We start from the raw sequence: 18,414 nt of genomic DNA, 5'->3' as shown, positions 1-18,414 counted from the left end.
TGGTTTCTTAATAAGTGTGAAAATCCTAGAACATTCATCTTTAAAAAACAGAGGGAGTAGTATCTATTTCTAATTTAATGCATTGTTTTATTTTTATTTTATTCTATCATAAAGTAGAAGTTAGAATTAGTTTAACTTAAAATTGCTACAATGATGCTGCTTTGATTGCAAATAACAAGATAGCAATATTGGTAGTACAATGATTCTTCAGTCCACTGGCTTCCAAAAGACACGAGGAATGCATTTGGAAGAGGTTCGAAGATAGTAATAAACTAATAATGGTGTTGGTTGTACTGGCTAGAACATGCATAGGACCAAATAACATGTTCATTTGGTAAATTTTGAACTGGAAGTTTGAGCGATTGAGTGTATGGCAACAATTTAGCGGCGTCTTGCTTCAAAACGGTGAACCATCTGGGACATATAATCTTTTGAAAAATTGGCTCTTTAAATTGGCAAGCCCCAAAGCTCATGTTTCATGGACCTAGGACACGTTATGCACTATAGGTGTCAACTGGGCGGGCTGACCATGGGCTAGCCCAGTCCAATTCATTTTGGGTGGGCTATGGACGTGCCCAATTAATAAATGGTCCAACTGGACAAAAGACCAATTGATATATGGTCCAATTGGACGAAGACCAAATGGACAATGGGTGTCCATGGGCTTCATAAAACATAATTTCATGAGTTTAATAAAAGAAAACATAACTTTACAATTTAACCCAAAAAAAACAGTTTTATCGTTAAAATAAAAAATTAACGATTTTGACGGAAAACGTAATTTTACAATTTTGACGGAAAAATGAATTTCATAAAACAGCGGGAAAATTTAATTTTTCAGTTTTGGCGGAAAAACACAATTTCTCGGTTTTGGCGGGAAAACGCAATTTCTCAGATTTTGGCGGGAAAACATAATTTCTCGGTTTTAGCGGAAAAATTCAATTTTTCGGTTTTAGCGGGAAAACACAATTTCTCGGTTTTGGCGGGAAAACACAATTTCTCAGATTTTGACGGGAAAATACAATTTCTCGGTTTTGGCGGGAAAACACAATTTCTCGGTTTTGGCGGGAAAACGCAATTTCTCGGTTTTGGCGGGAAAACGCAATTTCCCGGTTTTGGCGGGAAAACCCAATTTCTCGGTTTTGACGGAAAACATAATTTCTCGGTTTTGGCGGAAAAATATAATTTCTCGGTTTTGGCGGAAAAACGTAATTTCTCGATTTTGGCGGGAAAACGCAATTTCTCGGTTTTGGCGGGAAAACCCAATTTCTCGGTTTTGACGGAAAACATAATTTCTCGGTTTTTGCGAGAAAACGTAATTTCTCGGTTTTGGCGGAAAAATAAAAAAATTCGGTTTTGGCGGAAAAACGAGATTTCTCGGTTTTTGCGAAAAAATGAATTTTTTCGATTTTGAGAGGAAAACATAGTTTTACAGTTTCGACAAAAAAAATTACTTTTATAATATTAGAAAGTAAACATAATTTCAAAATTTTAGAAATAAAATTTAAACTAATAATTAAAAAATAATTATAAATATTATTGGGTGTCCATGGACATGCCCATTTGGACATAGTCTCTATTGGTCTTGGACATTTGTTGGACCATTGTCCAATATGGACCACCCATTACTGTCCAAAACTGAAATGGTCCAAATGGTCATGCCCAATTGGGCCATGGACGGACCATTTGACAGCTCTATTATGCACCCAGATAGTAGATAGGAATTTCGATCTTTGAATAAAACTCTTCATTTAACTATCATCACTCATTTCCGATAGATATATTTGTTGTTGTTAACTGTTTTAGGTGTGGGAGAATCTTCGATTAAAAAAACCCCATTTCCCCAAAAACTAATGTTTTTTAGAAGAGAAAAAAACTAATCTTGATAATGGTATATGTATGCCTGTATAACTTATGTGGACCTTCACGGCCACTCTTCTCAAAGAAACCAGCTAGTAGACGTTTTTCTCGAAAGTTGAAACTAGCTCTTACCTTGCATTATCTTCCATAGTAATCAGGACTAGCATAATCGAAAACAAGATAATATGTATGGATGATTAAATTTCAATACTTTGTCAAAAAATGATGATTAAAATTCAATCCAAACAATATCCTACTTAAGCCAGTCTACATAGATCAATAATTTGGTCTGGTAACTATCAGTATCACAAAATTTCAATTCAAGACCAGTTAATATTGGTTTGATTCAATTTTTGTCATGGTACATTACAATTCATGCCTTATATCCCTTACTTTGAGTGAATTATAGAGAGATGTATGGAGGGGAATGAAATCCCATGAGCTCATTCATATGTTCAAACTCAAGAGTTGTGGGCATGTGTGTCCACATACCGTTGATTAAGTACCATTTATTTGTCATCTCAAATTGATAATAGGAGGAGGATATCATGACATGATTCATAGACGAATGAAAAGTAAAAAAAAAAACTAAAAACAATATAGTCCAATAGCAGAGTATTTACTCCCCTAAAAGAACCTTAACAACGTTGTCGAAATTTACAACCGACGAACCACGCTTACACTCCGTCGCCTTCTCAGCCAAGCTCCGCCACTCCGCCGCCTTCTCTCTCATTTTCTTACCCTTCTCTCCATCCATCAACTCTCTAACCACCGCCTCAACCTCCTCCCTCCTCACATCTCCACCGATCTCAACACCAATCTCCCACTCGTCACAACAGAACTTACAATTTGTTTGCTGCTCAGCAAAAAATGGCCAGCACACCATTGGAACTCCACCGCAAATACTTTCAAGCGTCGAGTTCCATCCACAGTGTGTTAAGAACCCTCCTACCGCCGGATGAGATAGGACTTCCTCCTGAGGACACCAACTCGCCAGCATACTCCGGTCCGCCGTCTCCGTTAGAAACTCAGGTGGAACCATGGATACCTCACCGGCTACTAAGTCCGGCCGTATCACCCACAAAAACTCTTTTCCCGTTGCTGCTAAACCCCAAGCGAACTCCACAAGCTGCTTGGCTGTCATCACAGTTATGCTCCCAAAGTTAACGTAAACAACGCTGTTTGGAGCTTTGGTATTTAGCCAATCCATACACTCCGTCTCTTCTTTCCACAGGTTCGATCCCATTCGTCCGAGTTCACTATCCTCACTGATCTGTTGTTTCACTTGTAGATGGAGCGGTCCAATGGAGTAAACCGGAGGTACAATAGATTGCATGGATTGGATGACGTCATGCTCGAGATCGTCGAACGTGTTGAGAATGATAGCAGAAGCACGTTTGGCTCGTTCGGTCTCACGAACGAGGAAGTTGAGCATTATGTCGTTAGGGTTAGTCGTACGGACGAAGCTAGGGATGTCTTTTAGTCTTAAGTTCTTCATCGATGGAATCCAATCTATAATTGTGTCTAGATGCTCCTTTGTCAAGTAACTCTCATCTGCCAAATCCACTATCATTTTATTAGTAACTAGTTTAAACATCTAGCTAGCATTTTTTCATTAAAATAAAACACCGTATTAGTATGCTGAATTATCGGGAGTGTACTGAGCCGGAAAAGTTTATTATTTGCCAGCAGTGTCAGTCAGAAAAGTATATATGAAAACTTTGACCTATTTGATATAGGTTTGACTACGGGATTACTTGTACATATTTTAATACTTTCAAGTTTTGGCAAAAAATTGTTTTGTCGTGATCTAGTTTATTTATGCGACTGCGCTTCAAATATCTCATTTAAGTGTTTTTTTCGTGCTAACAAAAGAACGTTACCATAAATAACCAAACGTATTATATAATAAAATATGACAATTCATATATTCTAGCTACGTTTTAGTTGTCTTCTTTTTTTTTCCGACTGAACGTTTTAGTTGTCTTCTTGCAAGTTGCAACCTAATTTAATAGCTATTTATGATGAACTTAAGTTATGAGCTAGTTCCAACTACCATTTCTCAATATAAAAATCGTTCATGGTCTCCCACCAGCTTCTTATGTCCAGTAAAGAAACTCAATTGATTGCGGATTGTTATTATACTATAACATCCACTGGCGTGAGAAATCATTGAATTTTAGCAAATACTTTTGATTAATCTAGCAAAATAAACCTTTTAACAATGGGAAAACATATTTTCTGTAGGAACCACCATAGAAGATTATTATGCTTTGCAATAATTATGATCTACTGTGCAGAAAATAAAGGAAACGAAGGGTCAAAAGATATGATTGTTTAACCATTAATGTTCAATAGGAGTATATATTTTGTACCCATTCCGCCTGATTATAAATACTGTTATAGATTCAATTAAATGAATTGTTCTGTCCATCATTATTTAGGTGTTATAATTTTTTATGTAACCTAATGCAACTTGATATTTCTTCAAACTTTAGCAGTGCGTTGTAAGATAAGAAAAAGTATATATCCGACCTCATAAATTATGGAGTCATTAACTCACTCATGAACATGTGGTTTCTTATGGGTTTCTACTTACTACGTTAATATAATTACTGCAATACGTATTAAACCATTTATCAAAAGTAATAATATTTTTTTTTGTTTAAGTCAAAAGTAATAATAATTATACCTTTGAGTGGAGATAACCCTTTCTCGATGAACTTATGGTAGTGTAAGTAAGCCAAGAAGCCACAGGCACTTGTGGTCCAGAAAAGAACCTCCGGGACACCGAGCTCCTCAGCAGCATCAAGAGTAAAGCTCATACAGCCGTCGGATACAATACAGTTCACTGGAGGGACTTCATCTTGGGCGTTGATCCGTCGAAGAAGCTCCTTGAACGGTGCGAGACTATACTTCGGGGTGGACTCGCAAAGGGAAGGGATATCCTGTGTGACGTCCACGTCAGTCTCCGGTAGACCGTCGGGGATGGACTCGAACCGGAAGGAAGGAAGCCCGTCTAGGGCGTTGGATCCACGGGACCGGAGGAGACGCTTGTGGTTGTAGATAGTGTTGACGAAGGTAACATAGAAGCCTTTGGCGTGGAGGAGTTTAGCCACTTTCATCATCGGGTTGATATGGCCTTGCGCTGGGTAAGGCACGCAAACTACGTGTTGTTTCCGGGCGGGCGAAACGGCACGAGATTCCATTTTCTTTCTTTCTTATGCGACAGAAAGGAAAATGAAAATAAATATTGTATATGTGATTGAACTGGGCATGATTCTGTTAGCCTCTAAAGGACTCTATTTAAAGTGTTGAACTGGGCATGATTCTAGCCTTTAAATGTCAATGAGACGGTGAGAGTAAAAACCTCATGATTCTCGCACGTGGAAACTCTAAAAATATCGGCCACGCATGTGAAGATTGACTATATCGGCCATTTTAGATCTCGAGGCCAAGTTGTGTAGTATTAATTTGTCGTAAAGGTTACAAACCTGCCATTTTCAAACGAAAATATAGTTCTAAGCCGCCAAAATGATACTCTCTGTTCTCGAAAAAAAGATTTTCTAGAGTATTCACGCATATTAAGAAAACAATTAAGTTTTTACAATTGAATTTATTATTTATTTTACTATACATTTTCCAATAAATATCAACCAATAGTGTTCAACCAATTCAATTTTTTTCAATTAATGTTTCTTAAAAGTATACAATTTTTCAACATTAACTACTAAAAATACCTTAAAATTTTAGAAAATTTATCATTTTGAAACAAAAAATAAATTTAGAAAATTCTATTTTCAAGAACAGAGAGAATTCCTAATTTTTTTTTTGTATCTACAAGATGGCTTCAGAGTGGTCCGGTGAAGTACACGTCAAACTAGTGGTCCACGTTTGAGTGTCGTGTGAAAGTTGTGCGATCAATCGGTGGGGTGATCTCATGTTCAAGTTGCATAATTTTCAACTAGATTGTGCTATTGTGCTTGTTTTAGAGTTTAGTAAAGAGTTTGATATTTGTCCTTTCAAGTACTCGAGTATTTTTGTTCATCTGGTTCGTAAATGATTGCTTTGCTACTATTCTTCTAGACAATTGGTCTTTTACCAGCATTCCTTCAACGTTACCTTTATTATTAGAACCTACGCTGTGCATCTGTTAACGATAAGTTAAATCAAAGATTTAAAACTGAAATTTTATATTTTGCTTTTGGCAATTATAAAGGTTTCATATAAATTGTTGTTCTCATCCCCAAGAGGGTTTTCTGGCAAAATAAAATTCTAGATAAATCAAGTACGCATTTTGATCGATTTGGCTGAATTTGGGACTGTTTCTTCTCTCAGTTCCTTGAAACGAGGTGTTGCTGATGTATGACTGAATTTGGGGATAAACTAATGAAATATTGATTTTAATTCCCAGATTCCTGGGAGGAAGTTCTTAAATGAATTCTTTGATTATGAAAAAACAAATTATACTTCTTTTTAAATAAATGTTTAGAGCTACTCTGATGGGGAGTTCTCGCCATAAACTTTATATATATATATATATATATATATATATATATATATATATATATATATATATATATATATATATATATGAGTTATTCTTGGGTTCACCCCCTAGGGTGAACCTTTAGGTTCACCAACCAATAAGATTTCATTATTTCAAATTCGATATCTTTTAAAAAAGGAAACAAAATATTCTCAAATTATATTATGTTTTTAAAATAAAAAAGTAAAAAAAGATAATAGTTACAGAAAAAAGAATTAAAAAAATATATTTTTAATGTTCTCAACAAAACACTAAACCCTAAATCCTAATCCCTAAACCCTAAATCCTAAATCCTAAACCCTTGGATAAACCCTAAACCCTTGGGTAAATCCTAAACCTTTGAGTAAACCCTAAACCCTTGGATAAATCCTAAACTCTAAATAAAAAACACTAAAACCCTAAACCCTAAACGCTTGAATGTTTTAGTGTATAGTGATTTTGATTTAGAGTTTAGGATTTATCCTAGAGTTTAAGATTTATCCTAGAGTTTAGGGTTTATCCAAGGGTTTAGGGTTTAGGATTAAGGATTTAGGGATTATAATTTAGGGTTTAGGTTTAATGTTATGCTGACGAGTAAAATATTTTTTTTGTAATTATTACTTTTTTTTTTACTTTTTAATTTTAAAAACATAATATAATTTGATAATATTTTGTTTCATTTTTTAAAAGATATCGAATATAAAATAAAACAATCTTATTGGTTGGTGAACCTAGAGGTTCACCTAGGGGGTGGACCTAAGAATGACTATATATATATATATTAATGTAGATATTTAATTGTAGGTTGTTCTTATAATAAGGGTCCCTTATAACAACCCCCACAATCCTGGTATTGGAGTGCTTTTAACTCTATCGGTTTGAACTCATTATTTCATCAGCATGCTTGATGATCTTAAGATTTTCGTTAGTTTTGGAATTCCCGGCGATGATTTCCTTGTCGGTGGTTGCTGGCGGTGTGATATGCTTCATCGAGCTTAGTCTTTACGCGTGGTCTTGCGTGGATCACTCTATTTCCTTCATTGTTGGGTTTCTTCTGGGAAAGTGTTTTTTATCTGGGAAAGTGTTTTTACCAAAAAAAAAAGTGTTTTTTTATGTGGGCATGGATCTTTACTTGTATCTTTTGTAATTCTTTTTTGCTGGTTGGATTATATAATAAAGAGACGACAAAAAGATAATCAAGTAAAAAAATAAAAATAATCAAGTATGCATTAACAAAGTCAAGGTTGACAAAAAAAAAAACGAAGTCAGGAAAGACGCCTTGACAAAATATTTATTCTACGATAATCCAAGCAGCATCTGCCTTCGGTATGCGGGCCGTGGGAGCATGGCTGGGGCATCCCGATCAAACAGCTGACGAAGGAGATGAGCAAAACAAAAAGTCTACAGGACGGGGTTCAACTAGCGGAGACTCTTGAAACAGTAGGAGTCAGAAGTCCCCAAGTTAGCGTATTAAAGGGGACCATCAAGCACATCCGGCAAGATTTGTTTGAGTTGTCTGCTATAAGATAAAGCTAATTTTGAGTGGAGTTTTTGACATAAAAAAAAGCCTGTCCGACTAGTATCCCCATTGCTTTCGCAAATATAACAGATATCAAATACATACGAGTAATGTTTTGTTGTTATCTTATTTTTATTTTTGAAAGGTTAAATTACATTATAGCACTTCCACCGCTTAAGATATCAGAGTTTTACTTCCAATAGATGGTTTTAGTTGAGTATGTAAACATTTTCACTTCCAATGGATGGTTTTAATTGAGTATGTAGACATTAAAAAAATATATTGGAAAAAGACAGCAATAAGTTCTCAAAATAAACTCTCCAAGAAATTGGTTAGAACTTTTCACCGCACCTGTCAAAAAATTAATGGTTTAAATATTTGATTTTAGTTTTAAACAAAACAAATTAAAATAATAGCATTTTATTCTTAAGACTTTTTCTTAGAGCTTAGCGATAAGAGCACCATTATAATTTATAGATAAGCTCTTGATGAGAGGTTATAGTTTATAACTAAAGAATATATTAAAGTTAGAGAGATGCAATTAAAAACATCGCAATCGTATTGTAGCAACTCGTAATGTGGGTTTCAGACAACTCTACTAGTCACCGATTCTAATTCGTCACATTTGAACCTTAAACTCTTTCTAGATAGGTTGTTAGTGTGTTTGGCGTTCCTTGAACCCAAGACCTCTTCCTTTAACAATCCTCATACATGATAAATAGTCACCAAACAACCCGTCCCATAGGATCTAGGCTGATCCGGTAGAACACCGACTTCAACCCTTTACTTATAAACCTTAAGTTTTTCTCATGCAAGTTGTTGTGAGAGAGTTGTTAAAGGGTAAACTCTTAGAATGTTAAAGGATAAAGTCTTAGATTCGAAGAATAGCAAGCGCATTAACAACCAACCTGAGAGAAGCTTAGGGTTGATGTTAGTGTTTTACAAGATCACCATGGATCCCACGGGATGGATTGTTAACCCCTCACAGCCTGAGAAACACTATCATCCAGACATCCAAGCTTAAAAAACCATAAACCCAATGTCATACTCAGATTGACATATCGTTTTTAGAAAATAACATTCAATTACATAAATAATTTTTTTGGAATATTGATATATTATTGTGTAGATACTTAAAAACTTCACCATTGATAATGCTTTAAAACCATTTTTTAAACACTGGATTTATCATTGATGGATTGGGGTGAAAACTTAAACGAGGACAAAGCCTCAATCGTACAACGAGACAAAGAAAATAAAGTATCCAACAAGTGGTGGAAAAAACAATAAGGAAAGAAGGAAGAAACACAAAACCACCAGTAGGCATGCTCTAAAAGCACCATTAACCCAAATGCTTACGGAAGAATAATATAATAGTGGGTGGATCCCAGGGTAGACCTACAAAATTTTAAGCACCAATTCTTTTGAAGTCTATTTAAGCACTGCTGCTTGCACTGTTCACAGACTCCACTTATACGTGGTGGTCCGCGATTGATCCATTTTTAATTTTTTTTAATCAGGAAAAAAGAAAAAAAAAATTTAAACACCCCATTATGGGTTGTTGGGTTAATGGTGCTCTAAAGCTGCTCTGAGAAAAGTATTAAAGGTTTTAACAGCATTTCGTTTGCATGCTAAGGGCATCTGCATTGCGCGGTTGTTAGCGCGTCCTTAGCATAATAGGTAATTAATTTAAATCAATTTAAATTAATAATACAGAAAACGTTAGCTCACGTATGTTAATTAAGAAGTTTTAAGTTTGTGTCCTTAGCTGCACGTGTCAGAGAGAGGGGAAGGAGTGTTCGGTGTTGGGAAAGTCTTCCATCTCTCTCGACGAAATCATTCGCATCGTCTCCCATCTCTCTCGACGGTTTCCCTCCACCGAGCTCTCGACCACGGACTCCGTCGAACCCTCTGGCGATCTGTCCCATCTCTCCCATCTCTCTGTCGATCCCAATCTGTCGCCCTCAATCCCTCGCCCTAAATCTCTCCAACGAAGCTCTCCACCGAATCTCTCCATCGGAAATATCGTACGATCTCTCCTCCGATCCGAGCCCCGATCTCTCACATCTCTTCACCAATCTCTCCAGCGATCTCTCCGCCGATTTCAACCGAATCACTCCACCGGATCTCAATAAAATGTTTGTTTGGTTTGTTTCCTTTTGTAATTTGTAATTTGTTTCCCAATTTTATAATTTTTTTTCAACTTTGTAATGTTCTTGTGTTTTCAATTTAAATGTTTAATGTTTTGTTTAAAAACTTATCTTTTATATGTCAATAATTATAAAAATAATTAATTAATTTATAATATCAATATAATAATCTAAGGACTAATATTTTGGTCCTACCAATAATCTTTCTTTTTCTAATTGTCCTTAGCTAAATCTCTTAACATAACAAAAACAATAAATTAATTTAAGGACCAATTTTTTGGTCCTAGCAATGCGGATGCCCTAATTAGGAGTGAAGAGGTTTTAGTAGCCGTGAACAGCTATTTTTAGTTTTAGTCTCTTTTAAAACAATCATGATTTAGTTTAAAAAATTAAATCTACAGCTTTTAATACTTTATAAACGGAAATATATTAGCTTTACCAAATCATTATTTTTCTAGAATTTTTGTTTAGTACTTTGGAAAAATTCTACAGCAAAAGAAAATTAAACCATAGTTAAAATTTTAAATATTAAATCTTAGAGCAAAAACCATAAAACCGATTCAACCTATCAAACCTTAAATTTTGTTTTTTTTTTTATTAAAAGACTAACCTTATTACACTTAAATGTATAAAGAAATATCTAAAAGGTATCTAATAGCTTTGGTTTCTTAGATAAAAAAAAAAACATCGAGTAAAAATTCTTTTTACCTTTTATTGTTTAGAAAGTCACCTCCTTCGCTAGGATGCTAGGATGGAGGTGCTGTAAGAGAACTGTGTTAACAACTATCTGCAAATTTAATTCCGATGAACCACACGTATGCTCCGTCGCTTTCTCAGCTAAGCCTCTCCACTCTTCCGCCTTCTTCCTCATGCTCTTTCCTTTCGCTCCATCCATTAGCTCTCTTACCACCGCTTCGACCTCCTCCCTCCCTACATCTCCACCGATCTCCATCCCCACTCCCCACTCATCACAGCAAAACTTACAATTTGTTGGCTGTTCAGCAAAGAATGGCCAACACACCATAGGAACTCCACCACAAAGACTCTCTATAGTCGAGTTCCATCCACAGTGCGTTAAGAACCCTCCTACCGCTGGATAAGCAAGAACCTTTTCTTGAGGACACCAAGTCGCTAGCATCCTCCTGCCAGCCGTCTCGGTTAAAAAATCTGGCGGAAGCATCGGCACTTCACCGTCTACTAAATCGGGCCTGATCACCCACAAAAACTCTTTTCCTGTTGCCGCCAAACCCCAAGCGAACTCTACGAGTTGTTTTGCGCTCATCACCGTTATGCTACCAAAGTTAACGTAAACAACGCTGTTTATAGGTTTGGTGTCAAGCCAGTCTAGACACTCCTTCTCCTCCTTCCATAAACTCGATCCCATCCGTCCTATCTCACTATCCTCGTCGATATCACGATTCACTAGTAGATGGAGCGGTCCAATTGTGTACACGGGAGGTAGAATAGACTGCAGAGATTGTATGGTGTCATGCTCAAGATCATCGAACGTGTTGAGAATGATAGCGGAAGCGCGTTTGAGTTGGTCTGTCTCATGGAGAAAAAAATTGAGCATGATGTCGTCACGACTAGTCGCACGGATGAAGCTTGGGATGTCTTTTAGTTTTAGGTCTTTCATCGTTGGAATCCAGTCTATTTGTGTGTTTAAGTAACTCTCATCTGCATAATCCACCACTATTTTGTTACTAATAATAATTTAATATCTCGATATTTTTCAGTAATAGAAATGAAACTAAATTTAATATTATAACATTGATTAATATCATAATACCTTTTAATGGACATAAATCCTTCTCGATGAAACTGTGAAAGTACATATAGGACAGGAAGCCACAAGCACTTGTGGTCCAGAAAATAACACAGGGGATACCGAGCTCCTCCGCAGCGTCAAGAGTGAAAGTCATAATACCATCAGCTACAATACAACTCACCGGAGAAACATCATCTCGGACGTTGATCCGCTGAAGAAGTTCCTTAAATGGAGCTAGACAATTCTTCATAGTGGCCTCGCAAAGGGAAGGGATGTCCTGCATCTTATCCCCATCAGTCTCTAGTAGACCATCAGGGATAGACTCAAACCGGAACGTAGGAATCCGGTCCAGCGCGTTGGGCCCACGCGACCGGAGTAGACGGTTGTGATTGTAGACGTTGTTGACAAAGGTGACGTGAAAGCCTCTGTTGTGAAGCAGTTTAGCTACCTTGAGCATCGGGTCGATATGGCCTTGAGCAGGGTAAGGCACGCAAACAACGTGTGGTTTTTGTCCGCTAGAAACGATATGAGAAGCCATTTTTCCTTTCCCGTGTGTCAAAAAAGAAGGAACAGTGGATGTGATTGATTCTGGAACTGATTTCACTATGCTTTAAAGGACTTCACGGTGAGATTACATAATTGAATTCTTGTACGTAGATTGTCGACATGTGCGTCACGAGCGAAAATTTCTAGATGCCGTAAGATTGATATGCTGCCAACAAGTTAAAGATAATGTTTATCTACATGTAGCATGTAAATATGTAAGAAACACAATTCGGAAAGTGGTCCTGTGAGGAAATATTTCGTGAACGCAATCTTTTGAGATAAAAGAATACTAGTTACAAAAACGAAAATCTAAGTTTTTATATTGACTTTTTCAAGTTCTATAAATTAAAATATAACATGCCATATAGAATAGAATTGAACAAACAAATTAAACGTATTGGTGGGTATAACTTGCTCAGCTATATAGTATTACATTAAATTTATTAGGCTGTTTAAATTGGGGTTTGGAAAGAATATGGTAAATCAGTTACAAATATTGCATGTACCTAAAAGGCTAAAACTACTATATATCTGACGTATTTCTAACAAAATATGAAAACTCTGGACAACAGGTGAAAACGAGATTATGATGATTGATGAAGTAATTTGTAGAAATTTAATTTTTTTAAAAGAAATGTTAAATACTTTCTAAATTTAATTTATTATGAATACCTTGTTTTGTACCCGACAGTTTTGTACTCGTTCAAGTGTTTTTTTTTTGTCGGCATGATTCTTTGATAAAGTCCAAAAGGCAGCTTACAAGTACAATTGGCTCAATATCTACATCATTACAAATTTGATGATGAAGAAAACACGTGTGATGACTGATGAGTATGGCAAATTATAAGACACATGGCAGTAAAATATTGAGCTCAATGGAGTTTTTAAGCCCACTAAATCTTAGCATGGGCTTATTTGTAAATTTGAAGTCCAGTAGGCATTTAGTCGGCCTTGTTAGTAAGTCATCCGATACACATTCAAAGTAGTTGGAACTTTTTATTTCTGCTCAATTGTACATGAACTTTAGATCAGTGTAGAAAAAAATAAGTTATGCTAGGTCACTGAGAAAAAGAATGGAGGCATATAAAAGAAGTCCCGTAAATAAACTTTCATTCGATGCTTCTGGTTCAACCTTGACCTATTGTCTTATTATGGGTTGACCTATTGTCTTATTATGGGTATAACAATCAAGAGGAACACTATATTCCTTAACATTTCTAAAAAATATTACTATTTATAAAAAATAGTTTTTTATTTTTATTTTTTTATCGTAAAGACAAATAAAATAAATTTGTTCTTCATTAAATTTATCATTCTTATATTCCTTTCTTTTCCGTTTCTTTTTTTTTTGTTTATGTTGTTCATATGATGGTCATTAATTAGATTCTATATGTTTCTGTTGTTTTGAAATTTCTTATATATCTCAGAAAATTTGTAAAACACAGGGACGATAAAAAAAATTTAGTTAAAAAACAATAAAGAAAGATGGAAAGAGAAAAGAATAGTTACAAGAAGGATAATTAAAAAAGTAGCTAATGACTTAGTGTAATTGGATTATAATTTTAGAATAAGCTGATTGTATGTAATGATTTATTTATATAGATTCTAAATTTTTTACCATTTAAATATAGTAAAAAAAATCTCATTCTAATGATTTCTTATAGAATATATAGAAAAAATAAAAAGTAGTTATAAAACATAGGTTCATGAATGAGATAGAATGAAATTCCAACCTTTTATTCTACAACTTCTTTTGTTTGATTTATTTATGTTCTATTTTGTTAGTTTCATTTATTCATTCTATTCATAAAATTGATAACCAGTTATCTTATAGCATTCATATATTTGTAAAAAGCAAATAACCCTAAAGTCAACACACCTAACATCTCCTTTCCACCAACATGTTGAAGGACAAGACTCCGTGTGGTCGACCTCACTTGATTATAATCACCCCTCCACGTAAAAGAATATGCTCTTCGCTTCAACTCATATACATTTTTCTCTACCTACAACAAATTTTGAGGACGGTATAACAAACAAAACCAAAACCAAAACTTCATAGTCTCATAGATATAATCATTATTTGTGGTCCTTATGAGGAGTCAGGAACATATGTTTTTCAGAAATTTAAAGTTTTCAGTTTCCTGTCTGAAAATATAGTACTAATCGTTAATAACAATTATAAATGGCATTAGAACAGGAATTGGGTGAGCCTGAAACACCTGCCTCTTATAAATGTATCAATATATAAAAACTATCCAAAAAGGTTTGGTAAACACTAGCATATCTAAATCGATAAAATTTAAAACGATAAAAAATTAAAAATAAATAAAAGTTACATCAAAAGTGGGAGTTGGCGAAGTAGATTATGGTGGGGTTCTGCTCTTCACGACTGGTGTTAGGTGAGGCGAGAGATTATAGCTTTTACTCAACCCCATTTTAGATCTCTATCCAATTTTCATGTTTTTTTATTATTATCAATCAGTCTACATATATTTATAATCATATTACTTTGATTTACTTCTCAACATGTGTACAAATACACACCAACATGAGACCACCTTTTGATAAAAAAATACTGAACATGAAAAGCAAAACATACAACGAATCTATTCCAAAGGAAGCTAAACCGAAAATGGTTTTGTGTAGTAATAAGACACGTAAACCGGTTACCGTATATTACAAACTGAGAAAAAAAACCTTTCCACCAATCCCGACGCTATTTACCATAATACCCTTATATATGATCCACCTACCGCAAACACCCAACAAGGCTTCACCAAACACAACTACTTGGTTTATAAAACCCTAGACCTCTCTTCCAAACACTTCTCAGGTTTCGTGTAAAAAAACATTACAACACACAAATCTCAACACCCAAAAAAAAAAAGAAACATTTTATTCCATTAAAAAACAAAAATGGCGCTCATGAACGGAAGCCTGAATCTACCATCGATATACACCCACCGTCAGTCAACCTTCTCCTCCGCCGCGCCAAGAACCACGTCCCTCCGGATCTCCGCCGTGCAAACCGACCCAAAACCACCATCTTCGTCGGTGACGACTCCTGCGACGGCGACGAAGACCGTCGGGGTTAATGTGGGTAAATCCAAATGGTCGCCGGAGAGCTGGAAGACGAAGACAGCGCTTCAGCAGCCGGAGTACCCTGATTTAGCTGAGCTTGAAGCTGTGCTGGAGACGATCGAGGCTTTTCCTCCGATCGTCTTCGCCGGAGAAGCGAGGTTGCTCGAGGAAAGGCTAGGTCAAGCCGCGATGGGTGAAGCGTTTCTGTTACAGGGAGGTGATTGTGCGGAGAGCTTCAAAGAGTTCAACGCTAACAACATTCGTGACACCTTTAGGATTCTTCTCCAGATGGGTGCTGTTTTGATGTTCGGTGGTCAAGTCCCTGTCGTTAAGGTATGCCTCTGTTTTGTTAAATTTAGAACCTTTTTGTCGATTTTGAGAGTAAAGTTTGAATTTTTATATGGATTTTGAGGTTATTAAGGTTTGAATTTTGGTGGGTTTTGATAAAGTTTGAATTTTTATATGGGTTTTGAGGTTATTGAGATTTTAGTTTTGGTGGGTTTTGGTACAGGTTGAATCTTTATATGGTTTTTGAGGTTTGAGTTTTGTTGGGGTTTGATAAAGTTTGAATTTTTAATATGGATTTTGAGATTTATGAGTTTTGATGGGGTAAGGTTGGAAGAATGGCGGGTCAATTTGCGAAACCGAGGTCTGATTCGTTTGAGGAGAGGAATGGAGTGAAGCTTCCGAGTTACAGAGGAGATAACATCAATGGAGATGCGTTTGATTCCAAGTCTAGGATTCCTGATCCACAGAGGATGATCAGAGCTTACTGTCAATCTGCAGCTACTTTGAATCTTTTGAGAGCGTTTGCTACTGGTGGTTATGCTGCTATGCAGAGAGTTACTCAGTGGAATCTTGATTTCACTGAAAAAAGTGAGCAAGGAGACAGGTAAAATAAATATATGCTTTGGATCTTTGTGTTTGCTCGTTAGTTAGTGATTGCCACAAAACAAGATGCTTTGTATGTTCGTTCGTGTCTAGATGGATGTAAATAGTTAGAGATATTTCTACCTTTTGTGTGCTTGTGTTGGCCTATTTTGATCCAACCAGTGTTCCTATAATTGTTCGGTGTAATCTGTCTGTTTGTTCTTTTTGAGTAAGTTTAGGATTTTTCCTTTTTTTTTTTAACTTTGTCTATATTTGGGTATGTTTTGTTTAAAATCTTTGTATTGGTTTGTTTGCTAGGTACCGTGAACTAGCTAACCGTGTTGATGAAGCGCTTGGTTTCATGCACGCTGCTGGACTCACCCTCGACCATCCCATAATGCAAACAACAGACTTCTGGACTTCTCATGAGTGTCTGCTCTTGCCTTATGAGCAATCACTAACAAGGCTAGACTCTACTTCTGGCCTCTACTACGACTGCTCTGCTCATATGATCTGGGTCGGTGAGCGAACCAGACAGCTCGATGGAGCCCATGTCGAGTTCTTAAGAGGTGTTGCTAATCCTCTTGGAATCAAGGTGAGCGATAAGATGGATCCGAAGGAGCTGGTGAAGCTGATTGAGATCTTGAATGCTGATAATAAGCCTGGAAGGATCACGATTATCACAAGAATGGGAGCAGAGAATATGAGAGTGAAGCTTCCTCATTTGATCAGAGCTGTGAGGCGTGCTGGACAGATTGTGACTTGGGTCAGTGATCCAATGCATGGAAACACCATTAAGGCTCCTTGTGGTCTCAAGACTCGTCCCTTTGACTCCATCTTGGTACGTTTTTACATTAAAAAAAATAAAAAATTCTCCCTATTGGTTAGAAAGTAAATGATTAGAAATGATTCTCCAACACAGTAAGTATTAGCATGTGTTTGTGGTGGTAGTAGGTGAAACATAGCGACAGGCGACAAAGACTTTGGTTGGGCCAAAGTTGACAGAAATGTTTTTCTCTAAAGTTAGGTGGTCCTTAAAAAATTAATGTAAATACTAACTAAAGAACGTGTCCTTCATCACTGTTATTTTTATTTTGCTACCCTTAATAGTTTTATTCATATAAGTTATACGAGTTTGATAATTTATTGTTTCAAAATAACCTAACAAAAATTCGTTTATAATTGAAAATATTTTGTAGGCTGAAGTGAGGGCGTTCTTCGACGTGCACGAGCAAGAAGGAAGCCACCCGGGAGGTGTTCACCTAGAGATGACAGGTCAGAACGTGACCGAGTGCATCGGTGGTTCACGCACAGTCACGTTCGATGACTTGGGGTCACGATACCACACGCACTGTGACCCTCGCCTCAACGCCTCGCAGTCTCTCGAGCTCTCTTTCATCATCGCTGAACGCCTTAGAAAGAGACGCATCAAGTCCCAACAGGCTTTTTCTATCTAATTTAAACATGTGTTGTGCTATATCTTTATAATAAATGTTTGTGTGTGTGAACTCAATACGGTTACGGTCTCGTTTATATTTGATTCAGATGTTGGGTCAACAGAACGCGTAAGGTTTTGTTTTATCGTTGTTAATGAGTTTTTATTTATTTCCATTTTGGATTTAATAAAATCATTGAACGTTGGATTTCTAATGCTATGAAGACTTGATAATGGTGATTGATTGTTGGTGAAATAGAAAACTAGAAATAGTCGTTTGGATCCTATCGCCGATAGCACTCTCTCGATTCTGCATAGGTGTTTAATTCTCAATCAATAGCCTTGATTACTTGTCTCGAAGTTTTTATCTGATTCTGGAGTAGGCTTAGATTGTTTGCTGATTCTTGAACAAGAATGGTTTGAAAATCTAACTAATGGTTTTAAACTGAATAGGAGTTAATATATTTAACTACCAAAATATAAATTAGACTATAAAATAATACTAGAATTTAGTCATTCACGATTACTTTAGTTTCTCTGCATAACTATTTGCGGGTTCAACTCTTTTGAATTTAAAAGAAAGGAAAAAAAGACAGACAACATAAATTAGTTGCTAAACCAATACAACATAAAACACACATTTGTTTTGAAAAT

The 18,414-nt window shown here is 36.0% G+C and overlaps 3 protein-coding genes and 1 long non-coding RNA gene across 6 annotated transcripts; 2 read left to right on the top strand and 2 right to left on the bottom strand.

Annotated features, from left to right (window-relative positions):
• Positions 1-499: 499 nt before the first annotated feature.
• LOC117128561 lies at positions 500-2,436 on the top strand. The gene is made up of 2 exons (XR_004451924.1): positions 500-1,058; positions 1,373-2,436. It is a non-coding gene; the product is annotated as an uncharacterized LOC117128561 (long non-coding RNA).
• LOC103869054 (UDP-glycosyltransferase 85A2) lies at positions 2,313-6,363 on the bottom strand. 3 transcript variants are annotated; one of them, XM_009147097.3, is made up of 2 exons: positions 4,553-6,363; positions 2,313-3,426 (listed from the first exon to the last, which is right to left on the bottom strand). In XM_009147097.3, exons 1-2 carry the CDS (start codon positions 5,067-5,069, stop codon positions 2,480-2,482), a joined length of 1,464 nt encoding a protein of 487 aa, XP_009145345.1. In that variant the 5' UTR covers positions 5,070-6,363; the 3' UTR covers positions 2,313-2,479. The 3 variants fall into 3 exon arrangements, with proteins under 3 accessions (XP_009145345.1, XP_009145346.1, XP_009145347.1); XM_009147098.3 differs by having other exon boundaries at positions 2,313-3,417; positions 4,553-6,362; XM_009147099.3 differs by having other exon boundaries at positions 2,313-3,414; positions 4,553-6,344.
• A 1,013-nt stretch (positions 6,364-7,376) lies between these two features.
• On the bottom strand, positions 7,377-14,937 carry LOC103869053 (UDP-glycosyltransferase 85A5). The gene is made up of 2 exons (XM_009147096.3): positions 11,847-14,937; positions 7,377-11,734 (listed from the first exon to the last, which is right to left on the bottom strand). Exons 1-2 carry the CDS (start codon positions 12,361-12,363, stop codon positions 10,776-10,778), a joined length of 1,476 nt encoding a protein of 491 aa, XP_009145344.1. The 5' UTR covers positions 12,364-14,937; the 3' UTR covers positions 7,377-10,775.
• Positions 14,938-15,178: 241 nt separating this feature from the next.
• LOC103869052 (phospho-2-dehydro-3-deoxyheptonate aldolase 1, chloroplastic) lies at positions 15,179-17,975 on the top strand. Its single transcript, XM_009147095.3, has 4 exons — positions 15,179-15,788; positions 16,070-16,347; positions 16,644-17,166; positions 17,525-17,975. Exons 1-4 carry the CDS (start codon positions 15,291-15,293, stop codon positions 17,780-17,782), a joined length of 1,557 nt encoding a protein of 518 aa, XP_009145343.2. The 5' UTR covers positions 15,179-15,290; the 3' UTR covers positions 17,783-17,975.
• Positions 17,976-18,414: the final 439 nt, after the last annotated feature.

Source organism: Brassica rapa, chromosome A09 (assembly GCF_000309985.2).
Source record: "Brassica rapa cultivar Chiifu-401-42 chromosome A09, CAAS_Brap_v3.01, whole genome shotgun sequence".
NCBI lineage: Eukaryota > Viridiplantae > Streptophyta > Magnoliopsida > Brassicales > Brassicaceae > Brassica > Brassica rapa.
Note: the sequence above shows the minus strand (reverse complement) of the source record. Positions and strands in the feature narration are given on the sequence as shown.

Coding starts and splice junctions, on each gene's coding strand:
- LOC103869052 (XM_009147095.3), top strand. CDS start 15,291: ATGGCGCTCATGAACGGAAGCCTGAATCTACCATCGATATACACCCAC. Junction 15,789..16,069: donor GTCAAGTCCCTGTCGTTAAG/GTATGCCTCTGT, acceptor TGATGGGGTAAG/GTTGGAAGAATGGCGGGTCA. Junction 17,167..17,524: donor GTCCCTTTGACTCCATCTTG/GTACGTTTTTAC, acceptor AATATTTTGTAG/GCTGAAGTGAGGGCGTTCTT.
- LOC103869053 (XM_009147096.3), bottom strand. CDS start 12,363: ATGGCTTCTCATATCGTTTCTAGCGGACAAAAACCACACGTTGTTTGC. Junction 11,735..11,846: donor GGATTTATGTCCATTAAAAG/GTATTATGATAT, acceptor TGGATTATGCAG/ATGAGAGTTACTTAAACACA.
- LOC103869054 (XM_009147097.3), bottom strand. CDS start 5,069: ATGGAATCTCGTGCCGTTTCGCCCGCCCGGAAACAACACGTAGTTTGC. Junction 3,427..4,552: donor AGGGTTATCTCCACTCAAAG/GTATAATTATTA, acceptor ATAAAATGATAG/TGGATTTGGCAGATGAGAGT.